The sequence below is a fragment of the Arachis duranensis genome, chromosome 3 (genome assembly GCF_000817695.3).
Source record: "Arachis duranensis cultivar V14167 chromosome 3, aradu.V14167.gnm2.J7QH, whole genome shotgun sequence".
Lineage (NCBI taxonomy): Eukaryota > Viridiplantae > Streptophyta > Magnoliopsida > Fabales > Fabaceae > Arachis > Arachis duranensis.
This window is the reverse complement of record NC_029774.3, coordinates 12,683,916-12,706,097: the sequence shown is the minus strand read 5'-3', so window position 1 is coordinate 12,706,097 and position 22,182 is coordinate 12,683,916. Positions and strand designations below refer to the sequence as shown.

At 31.5% G+C, this 22,182-nt stretch overlaps 1 protein-coding gene and 1 long non-coding RNA gene across 2 annotated transcripts; one reads left to right on the top strand and one right to left on the bottom strand.

Annotated features, from left to right (window-relative positions):
* The first annotated feature begins 4,315 nt into the window (after positions 1–4,315).
* Positions 4,316–21,829, top strand: LOC107477655 (uncharacterized). The gene is made up of 4 exons (XR_001589809.3): positions 4,316–4,465; positions 4,558–4,690; positions 4,771–4,903; positions 21,625–21,829. It is a non-coding gene; the product is annotated as an uncharacterized LOC107477655 (long non-coding RNA).
* Positions 10,598–14,762, bottom strand: LOC107477653 (J domain-containing protein spf31). The gene is made up of 9 exons (XM_016097709.3): positions 14,440–14,762; positions 13,831–13,921; positions 13,692–13,752; positions 13,465–13,542; positions 12,777–12,850; positions 12,410–12,523; positions 12,109–12,216; positions 11,886–11,924; positions 10,598–11,787 (listed from the first exon to the last, which is right to left on the bottom strand). Exons 1-9 carry the CDS (start codon positions 14,532–14,534, stop codon positions 11,701–11,703), a joined length of 747 nt encoding a protein of 248 aa, XP_015953195.1. The 5' UTR covers positions 14,535–14,762; the 3' UTR covers positions 10,598–11,700.
* Positions 21,830–22,182: the final 353 nt, after the last annotated feature.

The following is a 22,182-nucleotide window of genomic DNA, read 5'->3' as shown; positions in this document are numbered from 1 at the left end:
TTTATCTTTTTTTTGTTAAATCTTTTTAGTTGCTCGAGAGCATTATAATCATGAATAATCTTACAAACTTTATCATTGATTTTCTTTTCGAAAATGAAGCATTGAGAAGAGTAGTGACCAACTCGATTACACTTGCTGTAAGTGTTTCTCTTTGCTGAATATTCACATGATAAAGAGGATTATTATTTTTGGAAGAGGTGGCCTTTTGGTTCTTTTTGAAAATAGGTTCGGTTCTTTTGTCTTTGGAAGAAGCTTCAAAATCATTTTTGAAAATAGATTTTCCTATGAAGTACAGACACTTTGTTGAGATGTTGTGTATGTGTGTTAGACACATTTCGAACACGACACTCGTCCGACAGGCGTGTTTGCTGTGTTTAATTGTGTCTTAATATAAAATAAAATTTTTTTTCCAGACACACCTAAATACCATCATGTGTTAGCATGTCCAGCCTTATTCTTAACATGTATTTTTGAAATGAATTTAGAAAATAAAAAAATACATTAAAAACAATTAAAAAATTATTTTAATATCATTAAAATATTAAAATATTATTGTAATTTATCTAAAAAAATTTATATTTTATATATATGTCGTATCCCATGTCTTATAAAATTTTAAAATCCGAATGTCTATGTGTTTCTTGTCCCTTGTCGTATCGTGTCTTGTGTCCGTGTCAGTATCCGTGTATTATAGGGATTTTTTTTCGTATTCATAACCTCAGATTTTATAAATAGAGACCTTTAACTAGCAAGAATTTTATCCAAGTTTTCAGATCTTTGAGCAAATTTTGCTAAGTCTTTGTTTAAACTCTTGATACTCTCATGCAATCTTTTATTTTCAACAATGAGATCAATTGATGCATCAACCGAAAGCTTCAATTTAAGTTCTTCTAGTTCAATTTTCAAAAGCTCATTTTCTTGCTTTAAAACACTAGAAGATTCGGCCATGATCAATTGCTCTTTGAGCTAATTGTTTTCTAATTTCAAAGCTTCATTTTCTTTCTTGCATTTAGCATATTTATCAAAAAAGTTTTTTGAAATTAACAATTAAATAATCAATGATAATATACAATTCATTGGATAATAGTTCAACAAAATTTACCTCGTTAAAATCATGCTGATTAGCCATGAGACAAACATGAGTTTCATGATCAGATTTATCTTCTTCATCATCCTTTCTAAGTCATTCTATGAGGCCATCAATATTTTTTTTATGGACATTCTGCGTTGTAGTGTCTTACTTCATTGCAATGATGACAAATAACTTTGTAATCTTTGCATGATGAACATATGCCTCTATCCTTTTGTTTCATCAGCTTTCTCAATCTTCTGATAACGAATTCCATCTCATTATTGGATAAGCTGTCTTCAGATTCTTCTTCTTTTGATGTAATTTTTGACTTAAATGCCACTTCTATTTTCTTGTTATCATTGCTAAAATGTGTAGATTCATAGGCTAGAAGTTTTTCTTTCAATTCATCGTAAGAAATTTTGTTGAGATCATTAGCTTCAGATATAGCAGTGTTCATGGTCTTCCAATGCTTGGTAAAATTTTTTAAGATCTTCTTGACAAGCTCTACTTCAAAGAAGTATTTTCCCATTGCATCAAGGTTATTGATGATGATGGAGAACCTCTCAAATAATGCATTAATTGATTCATTTTCCATCTTGAAAACCATTTTAAATTTCTTCATAAACATGTCAACACGGGTTTCTCTGACTTGTTCGATTCTCTCATGTGTGAGCTGCAACTTGTTCCGTATTTCTTTTGTTGTTTTGCACCTTGAGACTTTTATGAATTCTTCAAAGCTGATGGTGCAATGCATCATATTGATAGTTGCAGTGTTTAGCTCCACTTTCTTCTTTTCTTCAATCGCCCATTCGAAATCTTCCTTTAGAACAACATTGCCTTCAGCGTTGCGTTTGGTAGGAACATCTGGGCCATTCACAATGAACTTCCAAATGTTGAAGTCTGTTGATTGTTCGAAAATTCTCATCCTTTCTTTCCAATAAGAATAGTTAGTTCCATTAAAGAAACGAGACCTATAGCATGATTGTCCTTCGGTTAGCGTATAAGCCACAAAGATTACCATGAATCTTTTACTCCAGGCAGTTAAGCTTGCTCCTTGAGCCTAAACTCTGATGCCAATTAAAGGTTCTTAAGTGAGTTGAGAAAGGGGGTTGAATCAAAGAACCACTTTATCGTTTATGCAACGGAACTAATAAATTAGGAGATTATTTTGGTTTTGTCTCTTTCTAAGTATGTAATAACAAAGATACAGGAAGAAGATAACATAGTAATATATCTTGATTCAAACTCTAAGTGCAATGAGACTTACATCCAATCTCCATCATGTATCATCGTGGAATTTCCACTATAATCAAGAATGATTACAAACATCAATTTCAAGAGACTCACACTCTTGTAATACACCTAAGCTATCCCAAGCTTAGTAACTCCTAAGTGTTAACCCAACCTAGTTAAAAAAAAACCAAATACACCCTAATTCCAGCACACTTTCGAAATCAAAACTTAAACAAACAAAAGATTAAATAGCTTTTGTGTGATTAACTCTCTTTGCCTTTTGACTCTCTTAATGTAAGCTTAAATCTAGACAATAAAAAAATATGAATACACTCAAAAATAAGAAAACAAAGACTGTGTATATGATTTGAATTATGCATGAATTGATTGCCTTCTTCTTTGGATGAATCATCATATATAAAGCTTAAAATCTCATCTTCAAGGAATTATATTGTCAGATACGAAAAAAGCAACTTAGATTGAGCTAATTAAGAAGCTACCTTTAGTGTGTGAATTTTATTATAGTTGATTTTATCACAAATTCATGATATAGTAACTAATTTTATTTTAAATATTTTTTTGGCTAGAAAAATTTTCAAAACTGGCGAATTGGTAGTGAAACAGAAGAAGTTACTGGGGTCTTATTTGAAAAGGAACAACCAAATCAGGTTGGGAGCTATAAAAGATCTATTGCACAAAGTTGTTTTAAAAAAATTGCTGAAATTTCTGAAATCAAACACCACCACCAAGAGAAATTGACATTTTTAAAGGGTGAACTTGAAAATGTGAAAAAAGAGATTCATGGATTATGGAATTTGATAAAAATACTGTTTCAATCGTTTGAATATAGAATTAACACAGAAGAAATCGAAGTTTTGTTATAAATTATCCAATACTCTCCAATTAATATAAATAGTGCACCTGAATTAACTCAGTTCCAAACATAAATATGATAAGTTATTAATTATTGTTATTTATGTCAATTAAAATTGAAATGCTATTGGATATGTGGCTGTAGGGGTGGCAACATGTACCCTACCTGCGGGTATCTAATCCGACCCCATCCGATTGGGTAAGGTTGTTAACTCGATCCGTAGCGGGTAGGGTAGGGTGCGGGTTGAACTTCAACCCTACCCGACCAACCCACACCCTATATATATTTATATAAAAATATGTTTTAAGTAGATGTTGAATCAAAGATTTTTCACTAAATGTAAAAGATTCTTAGCCATTAAAAAAAGATCATTAATTGATAATTTAATATTTTATTTACATAAAAGTCAATTCTATTTTAAATTATCATGAAGTTATATAATAATTTTGCATTTTTTTTGTAACCCGCAAGTAGGGTCGTCAGGTATCCGCGGGTTGAAAATGGATAGGGTTAAAGTTGGGATATTCTCAACCCGCGAGTAGAGTTAGGGTTGGCTTTAAACCCTACCCTACCCTACCCATTGCCACCCCTATCTGGCTGGATGTAAAAATTATTATGTGATATGCATAGGTGAAATTTTAATTAGGTTGGAGTTGATTGACATGTTAAAGGTTGTGGCTTTAATTTTGCATTCTATACTATGGTGATAGCAATGCAAGGCCACAATGGATGTAACAATGTATACATCTATGGTGTGTTGTGTTCTTCATTTATAAGAATTTACTGATTGGTTTGTTTTACATCATCGTATCATGCTTATACATCATTATAATTATCTTTTTAATAATATTTTTATATAATTATGTAAAATAATCTTGAGAATGTTAACAGACATTAGGATGGTTATGATGAAGGATTTTTTTTACATATTATGGCTGGTACCTGGTAAATAGCAAAGATGGCTCACTGATAGTAACTCTAGCTAGGTGTTTTTTTTTCCAAAACTAGATTTTATTAATTCAATAAAATGAATAGTCCATTTGGACTTGCAACAAAGGATAAATAGAAAATTCTCAACTAAAAGGATAAATATTTAGTTAATCTCCTGAAACTTTAATAAAGAAAAGAGAAAAGAAAGTCATTAACTTGATGTGAACAAAAAATACCAACTAAAGAAAACGAATCGTTGCTTCGACAGCTGCTGCTCTGTTTGGCTAACAAACTTTTGGGGGGACGATGATTTAACTTCGAATACCTTCAAATTTCTAACTTTTCAAATATTCCAGGTAAAGAATGCTACAAATTGGAGTTTTTTTTGTGCATCACTTCCTCTATTAATCTGATTCTGAACCCACAACCACCATCTCCATGGTTCCAGTTGTTGCAATGGAAATGGAAGGTCATTCATTCTCCAAGCAATTTCTGAGTTTGGGCAAAAAAGAAGGCCATGAACAGTGGACTTATCACTCGCCATACACCGAGGGCATAAGGGAGACACCGAATGGATCTTGGTAATGTAACCTCTCCTTTACTGGTAGCTCTGCATGCATCACTTTTCACAAAAAGACTTAATTTTTGGTTGGCATTTTAGGTTCCAAATCGAAGACCAAATCTTTTTTACTCTGCACTGCTCTGGTAGGAATTTAGTTGGGACATGGTAAAATTGGAATGCCAGCAAATACCCTGAAGCAACGGAATAGTTTTCATTCCTCTCCCTAGGCCAGGTAACACGATCCTCACCTTGATGAATTGTTGTGCTTAAAATTGCTTGTGCCACTGTTGATTCTTTGTTGTGATCATTGCTTGATTTCAATTCCCATCTAGTAATATAATATCCGATACCCATTCTGGTTTAAGGCCTATTGTGTTATTCAAACGAATGTCAATAGGGTTAATTTCATTAAGCCAGTTATCTTCACAGACCTTAACCAAATTACCTCACCCTATTTTCCAAAAAAATGCCTTTTTCCAAAACCTTTCTACCCTCAAGAAAGTTTTTTCAGCCGGGTTAATGCCTGGTCCTGCTCTCAAAAAAGACGAGAATCTAAAATATTTACTCTTAAAAACCTTGTGAATTAAGGACAACGTCTTGCAATAGTCGCCACGCTTACTTTTCCAACATTGCCAAGTTAAAAGCACTTAGATCTTTGAAGTTCAAACCTCCCTCACTCTTCGGTCTACAAGCAATTTTTCAACTTATCCATTGCATCCTTTTCTCATTATTCTTTTGTCCCCACCAAAACTGCATAGTTGCCTTCTGAATCTCCTCTAAGAGGGTTTCCGGTAGCTTAAAGCAACTTAGTGTATAGATTGGAATCGCCACAGCAACTGCTTTAATTAGAACTTCTCTACCACTAGTGGAAAGAATATTCCTCTTCCAATTTTGGAGCTTCTGCGCAACCTTATCTTTCATGTAGTTAAAGGTTTTTTTCTTGGATCGGTTGATCACAGCTGAGAGGCGAAGGTACTTGTTTTGGCAGCCTACATGTGGAACTAAGAGTAGACCATCCAACTGATCCCGAACAGTAGAAGGGGTATTCTTGCTAAAAAAAAAATAGAAGACTTGTCCATAGACTTCTAGACGTCGTTCTCCTCTGTGGAGCAAACGGGATAGACCTTCTGCACAAAACAAAAATAGATAGGGGGAGAGGGGATCGCCTTGACGTAACCCTCTACATAGTTTGAAGAAACCATGAGGTTGACCTTCCACAGTAATGGAATAAGAAACCGTCTCCACATACTCTCTGATCCAATCAATCCACTTCTTGTAAAAACCCATTTTGTTCAAAACAATCCATACAAAACTCCACTCAACTCTGTCATATGCTTTACTCATATCCAGCTTTAATGCTAATTCATAATCACCATAAGTCTTATTCTTCAGGAAGTACATGAATTTGTGAACAATCAAAATATTGTCACTAATTAATCTCCCTCTAATGAAGGAATTTTGAGTGTCGCTAATAATCCTATTCATAAAGTTTTGCAATCTGTGTACTAGGATTTTAGAGAGTATTTTATAGAAGACACTACCCAAGCTGATTGGTCTGACCTGCTTCATAGAGCAAGCATTTCTAACTTTTGGAATAAGACAAATATTCGTATGATTGCATTGAAAGCTTTTAGCATTTTACCTCCTGAAAAAAAGCTCTTGACTACAAATATCACATCCTTTCTAATTAGCTCCCAATAGAACTGAAAAAACTTAGCCGTAAAACCATCATCCTTGGGAGCTGAGAAAGGATTGATAGAGAAGGTTGTTGATTTAATCTCCTTCTCTGTTACTGGATTAAGAAAATGGTTAGTAGTGTCATCAATTTTTGTGCCTATTTTCTGAAGAACTTCAGTTGGATCCATTGGGTTAGCTATTGTAAAAAGCTTAACAAAATAATCTTGCGCAACTGCCACAATACCAACCTAGTCCGACGCCACATTACCTTCATTGTCTACTAGTTCTTGGATTTTGTTCCTGCGGCATCTTAACTGAAATTTAGAGTGAAATAATTTTGTATTTTTATCACCCCAATTCAGCCACTACACCTTGGATTTTTCCTTCCAAAAACGCTCCTCTTGTTCCAAGTTTTCCACTAATTCAGCCTCCAAAATTTGGACAGTAGTGCTATCCGCGCGCCACTCTTTTTGCCTTCTCTTCATCCAACCTCACTTACAAGTTTTGAATCTGAAATTTTGAATTAGGAGCTGCTGATTTTTGCCAATCCACCAGCTTATGCCTGCAGCTTTTTAATTTCGCAGCCAGTTTGAACATAGGAGAGACAACAACATTTAGGTCCCAAGCTTGTTTAACAATTGTAGAAACCTCCTCTCTAACACACCAGCACTCTTGGAATCTGAATCTTCTTTTGGTTCTTCGAATTTCTCTCTCTGAGCTAATTAGTAATGGGCAGTGATCTGATCCGATATCATCTAAATGAGCAACATAAGCATTCGGATATGCTGTCCTCCAGTTCTCAGATGCTAAAGCTCTATCCAACCTTCTCTGAATGAAATTCCTTCCAAACTGTCTGTTGCACCATGTAAATTTCTTTCCTTCATACCCCAGATCTACCAAATTACCCTTATTAATAAAGTCAGTAAAGCTCTGAATAGATGAGGCCGATTTCATCCTTCCCCCCTCCTTCTCATGGTGATCGTTAATTGCGTTAAAGTCTTACACCACTACTAGATTTTCGCCTGTGGATTCTCTAATTTGCAAAATTGTAACAAATTATTCTGCCCTAGCTGCCTCGTCCGTGTGTAAATAAACTGCTATGACATCCCAAACCTTCATTTTTTGCTGATCTTCCCAAGTGAAATGTATAAAGAATGAATCATGTGCCAAAATCTGCAGTTTCACCTCCAAGCAACCATTAATCCTCCTCCCGCAAGACCAACCAGCTCAACACAAAACAGCAACTGAAAACCAGCTCCTTTAATCACTCTCTCCACTGTCGAAGTAATATTTTTAGTTTTATAGAGAAATAATACTTCGGGGGAATGGGATTTTGTAATCCCTTTGTGTTGTGAGCTGTCAGGGGTTTTCCCGAACCCCAACAGTTCCACGTTACCATCTTCATGGCTATTCGGATGCCCTTTGAAGGGTGGCACTCTCCCTCATTAGCACCAGCATCTATCTTCTGACAAATCCTTTTCTAACCTATTTCATCCTTCTCCTCCTGGGATCTTCTTTTCCTTCCTGTAATGTCAATGGTTTTTATCCTGGCTAATTGTTTCAGTTTGGATCTCCTCTGAATGCACTATTTTCTATAGTTGCTGCCTTCGTTAAATACAAAGCATTCATTACTCCGTTCTCCCCCTTATTTTCCCTGAATATTGTTGACAACTCCCAACAGGATCATTGGTTTTACTACTCTCATCATCAAGATTCAGTAGTGGGTCCTTCCTATTGGGAGAGTTAATTACCAATTCCTTATTGTTTTTCCTCTGATTTTTCTCCTCCGTAGATAAGTTGGCCATACCTTTAAGCAAACTCACCGGTGTTGGCTTTTTATCTCTTATCCATGTTCAATCTTCAACTACAGAATTAGGAATAATGGTATCGTTCAAGTTCTGCTCCCGCCTTCCACCCTGTTCTGACCTTAGCCACCCTCCCCATCCTTCCTCATCCACCTCTCCTTTCAAAGAGTCCTCCAGCTGTTTTTGACAGCCTCCTGTTTCGTGGCCTAAGTGTCCACAATAATTACAAAATACAACAATGCGTTCATACTTGAGTGTTACCTCGATTATCTTCTTGTTAGGGCCAGCCCTTTAGTAATTCTGCGCAAGGGTTTGGTGATATCAAGATTAATTTGAGCCTTGATTATTCTGTTTTCCTTCCTTCTCTCTTGGAAAATATCCACGTATAGAATCTCCCCCATATTTCCTCCTATCTTCCGGCGAATCTCTTTTGCTTTATAATGTTCCGGAACCCCACAGTTGGATTCATATAGGTACCTAAGAAAATTCTACATCATCTATTAGCACATCTTCCTTCCACCTTCTCAAGTTTAGAATATAAAATTTTGAAGAGCCATGGAGCTCCTTTTTCAATCCTTACCATATCAATCTCCTCATCAAAATAGAATTGAAAGAGTTAACCTCCATGGTTCGTGACCCTAAACCCTACTGGTTGTCTCCATATCACCTGCATTGCTGCCTCTAGAGTACCTTCGAAGAAGGGTCAATCAGCAAGTAACCTTCCAAGGAGACTCCTAGAGCATCTCTCAACACCAGATTGAATGTCTTCTTCCCCCACTCTCACTACATCCTCCTCTTCCTCCATATTTTTCTGCTGTCCTTCTCTCTAAGTTGCAATATTTGCTGTCATATTGGATCTAATTAACACCTGAATTGTTGATAGGTTGACACTGTGTTCTGTGAAATTAGGATTACTGACGTAGGATAAAATATTGTCATTCTGTAGTTTATTAGTAGTATTTTTTAAGTGGTTTCATATATTTTGATAGAAAATATTTATTTGGATTTGATGAATATCCAAAATGATGATAACCCAAATACTTTTGGTTAACTAAAAGTATATTGTTTGAGCATGTTTTTTTTTTATCAATGTTATGTTTTATATTATAATTTAAAGAATATATATCATATTATGAATTTAGTGTTATTTTATCATATTTGACTAATTTAATTTAAAATGTATTATTACATGAATAATTATAATACTAAGAAAGTTATTTAAGTATAATTAAATGCTAGTTATTAAAAGAAAATTAAAATATATATCGTTAATATATGTATAAAAAGGACAAGAGGAAGGAAAATGGTGTGGTTTGTGAAAGATATGTAAATTTAGAGTAATTGTTTAATATTTAGGTATTTTTATTAAATAGAATTATCTTTAATTACAATATTAGTTTTTTTATTAATTTTATTAATGTTCTAAACATTTGTTGATAAAAATAATAGGGCTATGCTACACATCTAAGTATTTTTTCATCCAAGTTTTATCCAAGTAGGTCCAACACCAATAAAAACCACTCTCATTAAAAAAGCGTCATTACACGCGCTTTATTTTCTTCTCCTCCCCCGCGCTTTTTCTTCTTTTTCTTCTTTTTCAAATTCACGTATACATCCTCCTCCTCGCGCACACAGATTCTTCTTCTGCTTCTCCATCTCCTCCTCTCTTCTCTTCTTCTTCTTTTTCTTCTCCTCTTTCGTTATCGTCATTACCAACACCACCAACATTTTGCTAATGGATTATTTTTTCAATTGAATTGAATGGAATGCAATTGCTAAATTGAATTGAATGGACGCAGGTGTTCTAGATCTAAATTGAATTGAATTGATAATTTTTAAATTGTAGACAGAGGTGTTTCGAATTTGATTTTATATAATGGATTATGTTTCGTTCATTAAATACTATAAAATTGTTTTACCATGAGTACGTGTTCAGTTCATTATGCAGAAAGCTGTTTTTGAATTTGATTTTATATAATGGATTATGTTTCGTTTATTTAGTACTATATAATTGTTTCACCATAAGTATGTGTTCGGTTCATTATGCAGAAAGCTATTCGAATTTGAATTTATATAATGGATAATGTTCCATTCATTCAGTACTATACAACTGTTTCATCATAATAACATGTTCGGTTCATTTCTATTCTGCACAATTCAAAACTATTCCTCCTCACTTTTTACTACTTCTTTACTAGGGAGAGAAAAAAGAAAAGACAAAAAATACAGCAACAACAACAAAAGAATGACAATAAGGAGAAAATACGTGAAAAAAAAACGCAAAAAAAAGGAGGAGAATGAGGAGGAAGAACGCTAAGAAAAAGACAAAAAAGAAGACGTTCCGTGCGTAAAAAAAACGCAAAAAAAAGGAGAATGAGGAGGAAGAACACTAAGAAAAAGACAAAAAAGAAGAAGACGCTCCGTGCGTAAACGAACTGAGAAGAAGTAGAAAAAACGCAAAAAAAAAGGAGGAGAATGAGGAGGAAGAACACTAAGAAAAAGACAAAAAAGAAGAAGACGCTCCGTGCGTAAACGAACTGAGAAGAAGTAGAAGCGCAGGAGAGAAGCGTGAGGGAAAAAAAAGCAGAAAAAACGCGTAATAAATAGGAAGTGTACTAAAAATATAAAAAAAATTTAAACTTTCAATAAATACTTTTCATTTTTAACAAGTACGACTTGTTAACCACCAAATCCATATTTTTATCGTGTTATTTACCTTGGGCGAAAGTTCTCTTACCCAAGATAAATGCTCGTGGAATAGAAGCATTTGAGTGATTGGAGAATTGAAAATAATAGCCGGGTCAACATTAAGAGAAGGTAATAAATATGTAGAGACTACAAGGGAAAAAAAAAAGGTAAAAAGCTTCCACCGTGAGGTATGGATGAAAGTAACATTCTAGAATTCATGTCCAAGCTAGTTGGCACACACACTCGTCTAAGATAAAATGGATGAGTGAGATTTTCATTTTGACTAAAATATCAACATTATCAAATATATTCAGAAACAAAGTATACATGTTTATGTGACCTAAAACGTTTCATCTGTCAAGATTACACCAGAAAACTAATACTTTCCCTTAACATTTTTACCTGCATTCCATATTGATAAATCATTTTGACTTTTTTGGTAGAGTCATAAATCAATGCATCTGATTCACTAATGTACCAAGAAAGTCAAGACAACTATCAAGACATGGCCTATATTTTCTTTTGTTCAATTATCCTTTCATTTTGGGCTTCAAATAACATTTACAGGTTTCGATATGAATGATTACTTCCCCCAAATTAATTAATTATGGCATAGAATAGAACCTACCTATACACGTCCTTCCCATGAAGGTGCAAATCCCAGAATGGGATTTCATTCAGCTGAGGGGATTGAGGGGATGGACACTCAATTCAAGATGTTTCCAATGAGCACAACAATGAACACTCTTACAGGCTTACAGATAGAGATAGTCCATGCAGAGGGCAGCATATGCATGAATCCTCTTGACTCCGTAATTAGATTGATTACCAATTGAGTCCTCCAAACATAATGGCAGACCTAACCTCTCTTAACCGGTCTCTGAACATAGGATTTGTTGGGATCTTCTGTCTTGAGCTTTGGGGGGCGAATTTCTCCTTTCTTAGTCTGCATGCCAATAAATTCAAGCAAATTGTCACTTCTTTTCTTCAAGGTGTGTCAATGGAATATTCACTTATGTGACAATCAGAAGTTCAATATCTCACCTTCTTTCCACCCTTCATAAAATCTCTCCAACTTGACACCTAATAGGAGAAATTAATTGTGTTAATTTGTCCCTGGAGCTAGTGAAAATCTTACATGTTACTAGGATGCAGAAGAAGGTGCAAGAAGCTTGTCCAGTTATAAAGTTATCAGACTCTCACAGCACATACAGGACTCGATTGATGTATAAAATGAAGGCCAAAGATGAAATCATAGCAAACTAACCCTCTTTTCTCTCGTTCCTTCCCACTCTTCCTCATGTTCACGCTTTCTTTTCCACATCTCTTTTTGTTCCTCTTCATCCTTTTTTAATCTGCCTTCCTCCTCTGATATCTACATGATCATGAATAAACTTGAGGTCACAAAACATGAAATACTTGTGAATATAATCTCCAAGACAAATTTGCACAGGTAAGCAGTCACACGATGATCACATTTTCACAGTTATCACTGACACTTCCCCAAATCACGCATTTGGTGTTTTAGTAGAACATTTTTTCTTTTGGTGGGAGATTTTAGAACATACCCTCATTTGCATTTTTCGTCTCCTCCATTCTTGTTCTGTTAATAGCTCACGAACCTTCATTTTCAGCTCTTGCTGGAACTCTTCTGATTTTTCATATTGCTGGTCATATTTTCCCTGTGATGCAGAGAAAAAAGAGATATAAAAATATTGGTCTTTTAGAAAGTCAAAGATACTATTGTTCCATTTAATATTCATGACATGCCGGTTTTACAATATTAACATATGATAGTTTCATCACTAATGCATCTGAAGAGTATAATGGCACTGGGAAACAAACACAGACAAATAGATACACATCACACACAGAGTGGGTACTCCAAAATATAGGTTGTAGCCAGAGGGGATCATCTAGTAAAACTGCACCTACCTCTTCAACCAAAGACTTAATTTTCGATGCTGTATCTTTCTTCAACTGCTTCTTCCTCTTGGCTCTAAGTTCTTCTGCAGGTGACATACATGGGAAAAAGATGATTTCTTTATGAATTGTGCACCAACTTTCTAACAAAGGAATTTCTTCATCATAGAGAATTAGAGATGCAGAGAGAAGAGAAAAAAAGGGGTAAACAAATGAGTAAATATGAGAAGAAAAGAATAAATAATGAATCCATTTTTTTTCCTTTTTGGTATAAAAGCAATGAAGGACACATGCGCAGCAAATGTCACAAATTTGGGGTTTTCATGCTTCAAACAAGGGACAAAACACAGAGAAACAGGGAGAGGGCCCCAAATACATTGCATTAGCTCTTCAACAATGTCAATACAGACATGTGCGGAAGTACATGGAACAGACACCCACCATAAATCTTAAAATAGAGAAGTGAACCACATCAGTACTCAGCAGAAATTGTCCAGAATTACCTTTAAACATTGAACCAAATTGAAAAATAAATAAAGAAGACAAAGTTTGGTCTAGCTATGAAGATAGTAAACTAAGTTTCCCAATAATCCAAAATCACTACTCTCGGAGTCCATGATGATCCTTCATGAAAAGAATTTGCAACATTAAAAGTCAACATATACTAGGAGCCAACTAAAACAAACTAATTTACGCTGACCTTTTGCTGAATTAACTTGGCTAAGAAGGTAATCTCTTTCATTTTGATCAAGTAATAATTGCTGAGCTTTGGCTAGTGCTGCAGACAAGTGAATAGCCCATCAAACATTAAAAAATGCAGACACTATTCACAAGAGCCATCTAGCCATGAAACTTATAATTATAATCGATATCCACTATCAGAAAACGTCAACTGCAGAAATAATAACAGAGCATGCACATACATACCTCCAAAAGCCTCCTTTGCCTGTGGATGGTTACACTTGTCAGGGTGAACCATCAATGACAACTACAACAAAACAACAAAAAATCATTATAAGATGTCCATGGAACAGTCAAAATTATCCCTTGCATTGAAAGAATTTACCTTACGGTATTGCTTTTTCACATCATCAATCGATGAATCAAATGGTAGGTTCAGATACTCAAATGGATTTAGCTTAAAGCAAGACAAAATCCTGTGGGGAAAAAACATAACAATTAAGTCAACTAAAATGTTGATCAACAGAGTGTATGTAGAACCTCATACAAATGAAACTAGCAATAACATAAGCATAAACCTAGAAATTGAAACTCCAAAATAAGTAATACTTATGCTTGCAGTCAACATTACCCCTCTCATAATCACAAACTTATGCCTGTCACCCTTTTTTTTTCCTCTCAATAACAACACATTCATAACCATAACCAAAACGCTACAACTTGTCTTGTTGTTCACAATAACATCAACACTCTCACTTAAAATCACATCACTCCCCACCACAATTCAACAATGAGAGGAAAAAACACCGAATTGAATCAAACAACGCAAAATTTCAAAATTCTGCATACAAATGTAAACGTCGCAGCTCATTAAACCTAATAACCTCAAATTAGAAACTATACAAATAACTGCAAACGAAAAAAATTATATATATAAAAAAAGAAACCCTAACAGAAGTAACCTCCATTGCAACAGAGAGACGGAGAGAGAGACCTGAGGACTTCGTTATCTCTCTCAACCTCGCTGACTTCGGCGAAGAAAGCTTTGAGAAGAAAATCGTCGTCGACGGTGGAGCTCGTCTCTCCCATTTCTCGATCGATAGAATGATTATTCCAAATTTCCAATCGCTCCCCAAAATTGGACTCTGACTCGATAACCCTCTTTCTTTCTCTTTGTCGAAACGACAACCAAATGCGGCGTTTACGACATTTCCTCTCCAAGCCCAAGACGCTGCAGAAATCAGGATCTAGGGATGCCAACGACAACGTGTTTTGATTTTAATTTTGTATTCTATTTATAGCTAATCCCGCTTTTTATCCTCATTTTGTATTTGTTATATATTTTATAGAGTAAAATATTGTTTTTTTCTTAATCAGTGAGGTAGTTTTCAAATTGTTTCTAATATTTAAATTATATTATTTAAGTTTTAACGTTTTAAATTTTTAATATTATTTTTTTGTTAGTAATCTGTTAACAAAATTAATGATAAAATAAAATTAACATAATTTTAAAATATTAAAAATTTAAATAAAATAAAAATAATATATTATTTTTAGAAGAATATTAAATCAAATAAAATTATAATAAATTTTAATAGAATGAATTACATATTTATACTTTTAGAATTACTGATATATAAAATTTTGAGAAAGAAAAAAAACATAGCATATATAAAATATAAATTATACTTTTTATTCTTTAATATGCTAAACTTTTTTAACGTTTAATTTAATTAAATTTTATTTCTAACTTTTAAATAAATTTTAATTTTTTTAATAATTTTAATTTTTTTACAACAAATAATTGTTTAAATTATTTTTTAAGTTTGCTCTTAATAAAAAATAAATTTACTTAAAATGAAAGTAATGTAATTAAGAATAAAATTAAAAAATAAATTTATTTAGAATAAAAAAAATATGATTAAGAGTAATTTATTTAGATGCAATAAAAAAATAATTGAAAGAGTTTTAAATAAAATTTAAGTAAATTAAACATTAAACATTTTTGATATATTAGAGACAAAAATATATCATTTATACTTTATTATATATGTAATCATGTTTTTGTTTTTATAAGTTTATGTACTAGTCATTCTATGAATATTTCATTATGAGTAAAAATTTTTAAGAGTAAAATTAAGAAAAATAAATTTACTTAAAATGAAAGTAATATAACTAAGAATAATTTATTTAGAATATATGATTAAAAAATAATTGAATAATCATGAACCGTTAAAAAAGATATTATTAAAGGATAAAATTAAAATTTATTTCAAAATTTAAAAATAAAATATATTTAAATTAAATATTAAAGAAGTTGGATATACATTAGAGACAAAAATGTATAATTTATATTTTATTATATATTTATCGTATTCATTTTTTTTCCTAAAAGTTTATCTGCTAGTCATTCTATAAGTATTTTATGATGAGTAAAAATCTTAAATTTGTAATGCAATTTATTTCGTTAAAATTTATTTTTATTTTACTTGATTTAGTAATTCTTTTAATACTAATATATTATTTTCGTCCCCAACGTTTTCGTCCTATTTAAGTCTCTAATATTTCAAAAATCATCTCAATTTTATCTAACCGTCAATTCTGTTGATAGATCTCTAACGACAGGACAACATTAAACTAATTTTGAAACGTTAGTTGACTTAAACAATAAAGCACTATACCAAGTAAAATAATTAACCAAGTTGTTATAATAGTTTTTTACATCACGCACGCGCACTCTTCTTCTTCTTCCTCCTCCTCCTCCGTACACCTCCTGTTGCGGCTACTTCTTTTTCTTCTTCTACTTCTCCTCATTTTTTCTCATCTTTCTCTTTCATCATATTTGTCGTCAGCACCACCACACCACCACCTTCACCTCCTCCTCCTCCTCCTCCTCCTCCATCGTCATCATTATCATTATTATCGTTATTGTTATTGTCATTATTTTCGTCTTTTTCTTATATATATATATAACATTTTTATTTTTGAAAATAATGTATGATGTAAGTTCAAATCAGTTAAACCAGAGTGAATTGGATTATTGTTATGAATCGAATCAACTCGACGAAGTTTGATTCGTTTTTTTTATTAATGTAGTTTGTGAATAGTTGATACTCGTATACTAGTTTTGTATATGAGTTGAACCCTATGTTTTTGTAGTTTTTGTATGCTAGATGGCACCATAAGCATTACAATTATCTTGCATGAATTAATTACATTAAATCCAAGTCAAACGAGACTAAGTCTACCTTATTTAAATTGAGAAATATAACAAAATTACTTAATGACAGTGACACAAACAAATTTAGTTTAGAACAAGTATACAGGCCAAGTAAACCTTAATTAAATCCAGAATACACCGAAATTACTTAATGATGACAACACATAAGCAAACTCAATTCAAAACAAACACACAAACTAGATTTAATCATCTACCAAAAATATATGCATGTAAATTTTAGGGTCATCAATATGGCATAAATGACGCCAAAAATACTACAATTATCTTACATGAACTAATTACACCAAATCCAAGTCAATGAGATCAAGTGCACCTTATTCAAATTTAGAATGCACCGAAATTATTTAGTGATAACAATATACAAACAAACTCAATTTAGAACAAGCAAACAAGTCTCAATCAACCACAAAAATACATGCATGTAAATTTTAAATTCAGAAAAGTTATCAATATGTTGCTCATAATACTTGTGTCGCAGTTAAGAAATTTCAGTATCAAAATTAAAAAACTTCTGTGTAACAGTTAAAAAATTTTGGTGTTATTTCTTAATAAATTCTACATAATTCAAAAATCCTCCTCCTCTTTCTCTTCTTCTTCATTTTCTCTTTCTTATTTTACCTTTTCATGATTCTTTTTGTTTTACTCTCTTAACAAGAATAAAAAAAATTAAACAAAGAAAAAGAAACACATAATGTTACAAAATTACCAGAAAGAGGAGGAGGAAAAGAAAAAAATAGTAACAACAGCAGCCATAAAAGAATGACGACGAGGAGGAAATACGCAAAGAGAAAAAAAAAGAACGCGAAGAAGAAAGATGAGGAACGCAAAAAAGAAGGAGAAAAAGAAAGAAGATGAGGAACATGAGATACAAACGTTCATGTTAGTGGGGATAGTTAAAACGTGTATCACCCTCTCACTAATGAAACTGATTTTTGTTAGAATTTGACCAACTTGGTTGGACTTTGTTGCAAAAAAAGCTTGAATGCGTAGTAAGACTAGGACTTAAATAGGAAAATTTAAATATTAGAAACAATTTTGAGACTTACCTCAAATATTAGAGACAAAAAAATATTTTATTTTATATTTTAAAAGGTTTACGATAACGTCCCTATATTAATTTTTTTAATTACAGTAATAAATATATCTAATAGATCAACCTATATTACAAATATTTTGGTTTGATTGAATCTTTTTCTTATGTATACACAACAAAAAAATTTGATTGAATAATGGATTTCTAGGGATTTAATCGAAAAATTGACATTATCCAAAATTATATTATAACATGGATTTTAATAAAAAATGAGGTCAAACTATTAAAAATTTATAAATTGAGGGTCAAATTAGTTCATCATTCAAACGGGACTGAAAGATTGATTTTGTTGGGCTATGAAATTTTGATTTAGTTTCTTTGGGTCACATCCAAATTATGTTTTGAATTGAATAGTATAAGAAAAAAAAATATTTTACATGTACACAACTATAGTTATTTTTGAAAGAAAAAAAAAAGAAAAAGATCACCATAACACATTGAAAATGGTATTGTTTGAGTGTCATTGTTCTATTGGAAAAAAAAATATTTTTATTTTTATTTTTTTTGACATGTTTAAAAGAAATTTTTTAGTAAAAATAAAATCATTAAAAAAAACTGCAAAACATCTTTTTAAGAAAATTATGCCACTAAGTTTGCATCAAAAGCAAGAGAAAGGAAATCAAAACTTTGAAGTATTTAACTCTCCAAAGAATGGTCATGCATGTTTCTTTTGATTATTACATTAGAAGCTAAGAAAGTAGGTATGCATAACCTATATCAAATTATGGCAAAATTTAACAATAACAATGTTCAAGTCTAAGTCAAAGTCTTCTGATCTAGAATGCATGGAAAAATTATTTATAACGAAAACTGACCTATAATCTCACTGCTGCTGGTGCACGCAATAGTGTAAGGTATTGGGTTCATGGACATAAAAGACAAGGTAAATAAAGGAAAGGTTCCTTCTTCTAGGGCCCCAATCAGAGAAGAAAGAAGATGTAGATAAGATAACAAACTGAAGGTTAATACCAAAAGTCGTTCGATCAAGTGACATGTGAATCATGCAAATATCCAAATACCATTTGCAACATATTTGAAACCAAAATCACATCCAGTTCCATTTTAATGAGTCATTTATTTAATTATTTCTGCCACTCAGTTTTGTATTTTTTAATTTTTTTAATTTTATGAATTTAATTTTAATATATTTTAATTTAAAATAATTTTTAAATCACGTACATCTAATTACGTAATATTATTATATAAATAAAAATAATTACTTTTAAATTAAGCACACGAATAATTATTTAAAAAAATAAATATAATTGAACCAGGATATAAAACGTTTTAGATTATCCGGCATTAAAATTAAATTCTAATTTTATATTCCGCACGTCCCCCACCTACATAAAAAGGCAGCTTAAATACATTTCGGTTAAAGTTGATGATGCTGTCATCATCCTTTAGAATGTACTTCTACACAACATAGCATTTGGATTCCCTTTTTTCTTAAGTATTTCTATATAATTAATAAATTAATAGGTATTTAGATACAATTTTTTTAAACAAATAATATATTTGTTTTTTAAAAAATAAGAAAAATTTAATAAATTATCTATTAAACACTTCTTATATTTTCTATCCAAATACAAAATTATCTTTTAATATAAATTTTTTAAAAATAAATATTAAAAAAAAACTAATCCAAATTAATCCTTAATGTTTAATCATATCATATATCATATCAAATGAGTTTATGATGTTGCTAGACACATGGCTCTCTAACCGCTTTTTATTCACTTGTATTGGCACTTGCTAGAAGTTTTGTTTTGTGACCTTAAGACAAAATAATTATTAAGTTAATGACTATTGATATTGGTTATTATTTCGGGATGAAAGCGATAGTGACAAAAAGTGCACTTTTTTTTTTTAATATTGGGCTAAACGGTGGTGTTATCCACCAAAATGACTGAACAGGAGAGTTTAACGGCTTTATGGGAGCCGTCAGATGTAACAAAAAAGACGTCGACGTCGTTATGTGAAAAATGTCACTGACATTTTGTTGTGTATGATCAACACGGGAGACGGGACAGGTTCCTCTCTCTTCTCACACGTTGATGAAAACGTCAATTCCCTTTTTCCTTCATTCTTTCTTCTTCAGTTCATAGTTTCTATTATTCATTCTGTTTGAAGAAGTTAAAAGTTACCATTTTACTTACCTCACATTCCCACAACAAAGAAAATAACAGCCCCACATTCTCGCAACAAGAAAAACGACAACCAATCAAAGATACAAAAAGATTAGTATTTTAAACGTTTTATTAGTAGTTAGTTAGGGTTAATCCTATTATTTTGAACTAAAAGGTAAAAAAAAACAATATATAATATTTTTAAAATAATCTTTGATTACGTAGATAAATAAATTAATTATTAGTTGATTAGGAGTAGTTAAAAAATATATATTTTTTGTTATAGTTATAATAATAGTATTAATTGTTAGCCTTGATAAATTATCATTAGTGTATAATATTATTCGTTGATTGTTAGTATATCTTTTTTTAATTTTAATTTTGTTTAATTAATTTTTTAGAAAAAGAATTTTTATTAATTTTAGTTTGATTTTATATAATTTATGTGAGAAACAGGCCGTTTTAGAATTTTAGTTTTGTTTTACTTTTTATTTTTTTGAAAAACAGACGTTTTTAGTGATTTTAGTTATATTTTAAATAATTTATTAGAAAAAATTTAATAATTTTAGTTTTATTTAAAATAATTGATTTTAAAATAGAATTATTTATTTAATTCGAAAATAATTTTTTAGTGATTTAGGTTTTTAGGTTAAAAGTTAACTAAAATATATTGGTCTTGATTATTATTTAATGAATATGGGTTATTTTTAAATTTTTTATATAAAATATTAGATGTTTCAGTTTTTATTAGTTTAAATTTTCTAGTTAATTTATATGTGTAGTGCGTGAAGTTTTTAATAATAAAATTGAATTATTATTAATTATTAATATATATACTGTTACGTTTTTTTATTTTAATTATTTATTGGAAAAAAATCATTGTTATTAAATTTTAGTATGTTAAGTAATTTTAGGTATTTTTGCAATATATATTGAAAATAATGGAAACATATTTAGATCGGGTAATTACTAATTCTTAGGATATGTGTTTAGTAAATAAATTAAGAGTTATTATTATTATTGTTTTCAGTAAAAAAGAAAAAAGAAAAATATAAGTAATTTATTTTTATATTATTTTAATGTAGAGTTAAAGACAAAAATGAGAAATTTTTTTCGATTGTAATTGGTGGGTATGAACGCCTCTGTTCTTTTCTCTGTGTTAGGGTTTGATCACTACTGGCTTTCGTAGTGGTTTGGCCAAGCAAAATTGTAGAGTAGGAGTGTTTCTTGTGTTTTGATGATATGAAAACGTGTTCTCTATGTGTTAGGGTTTACTGCTCTTAGTGGAGGAGTTTCCAAACTGTTAATGTGTTTGAGGAGAATGACTCTGATCAATGTATTTGTTTAACAGAGTTTGCATGATCACAGTAGAAGTAAAGATTTTTAGGGAGTTGAAATTTTTTGTAACTCTGATAATGGATTATGAACTTGACTGATTAGTGAGAGTGATGATGAAAATTGTAGAAGAGAAAATTCATGAATGGTTTTAAATGATGATAAGCCATTATCTGAAGTTTAGCTGAAATGTGCTTCTGTTCTTTATGTGCTTCATTTAACTATTTTTCTCTTGGAATACACAATTATGATACTGGTTAGCTTTTCATAGAAGAATTTTGGGAACTTTTTTTTTGCCAAAAAGTTTCCAATGACTACACTTTTTCTAATAGAAAAAAAAGGTCCTAATGTATATTATTACTATTCTTGAATGTCTTGAAGGCGTGAGGAAGCATTGTCTATATTCAAGAGGAGACTCTTAGGTGCCTTGCTGGAGTTTTCTGCTCAAGAATTGCAAGTTCAGGTACATTGGTTTTTGTTAATGATCTTCTTTTCAAACATTTTATTTATGGCATATAGGCACAATTGTATCCTTTTGTCTTTTTTCTGATTTTATTTTTCTCATCAATCATTTTGGTTTCGAATGTCCATGCTTATCCAAAAATAAATAGCTTCACTCATAGTTAAGCACACCTAGTTAGTGTTTGAAAATGGTTCCTGTGATACAAATATAGTCAGCACTTATATAATATCAGCTCCATTATCAAATATCTCTAGAGTTCTATTAAAAATATATATAATACTCTGATAAATTGATAATAAGCTATGAGTTAGCCTCATATGATCGCATGACTTAAAGCTAGCACCTCCATTAGGAAAGAACCTGGTGAAAGCATGAGAGTCCATTTTAACTATGTAAAACTAAGTAAACATTTATCACTAACACTAGAATATGTGGCGATTGGCACTTTCAATACTCATAATTTTCACCTTACAATT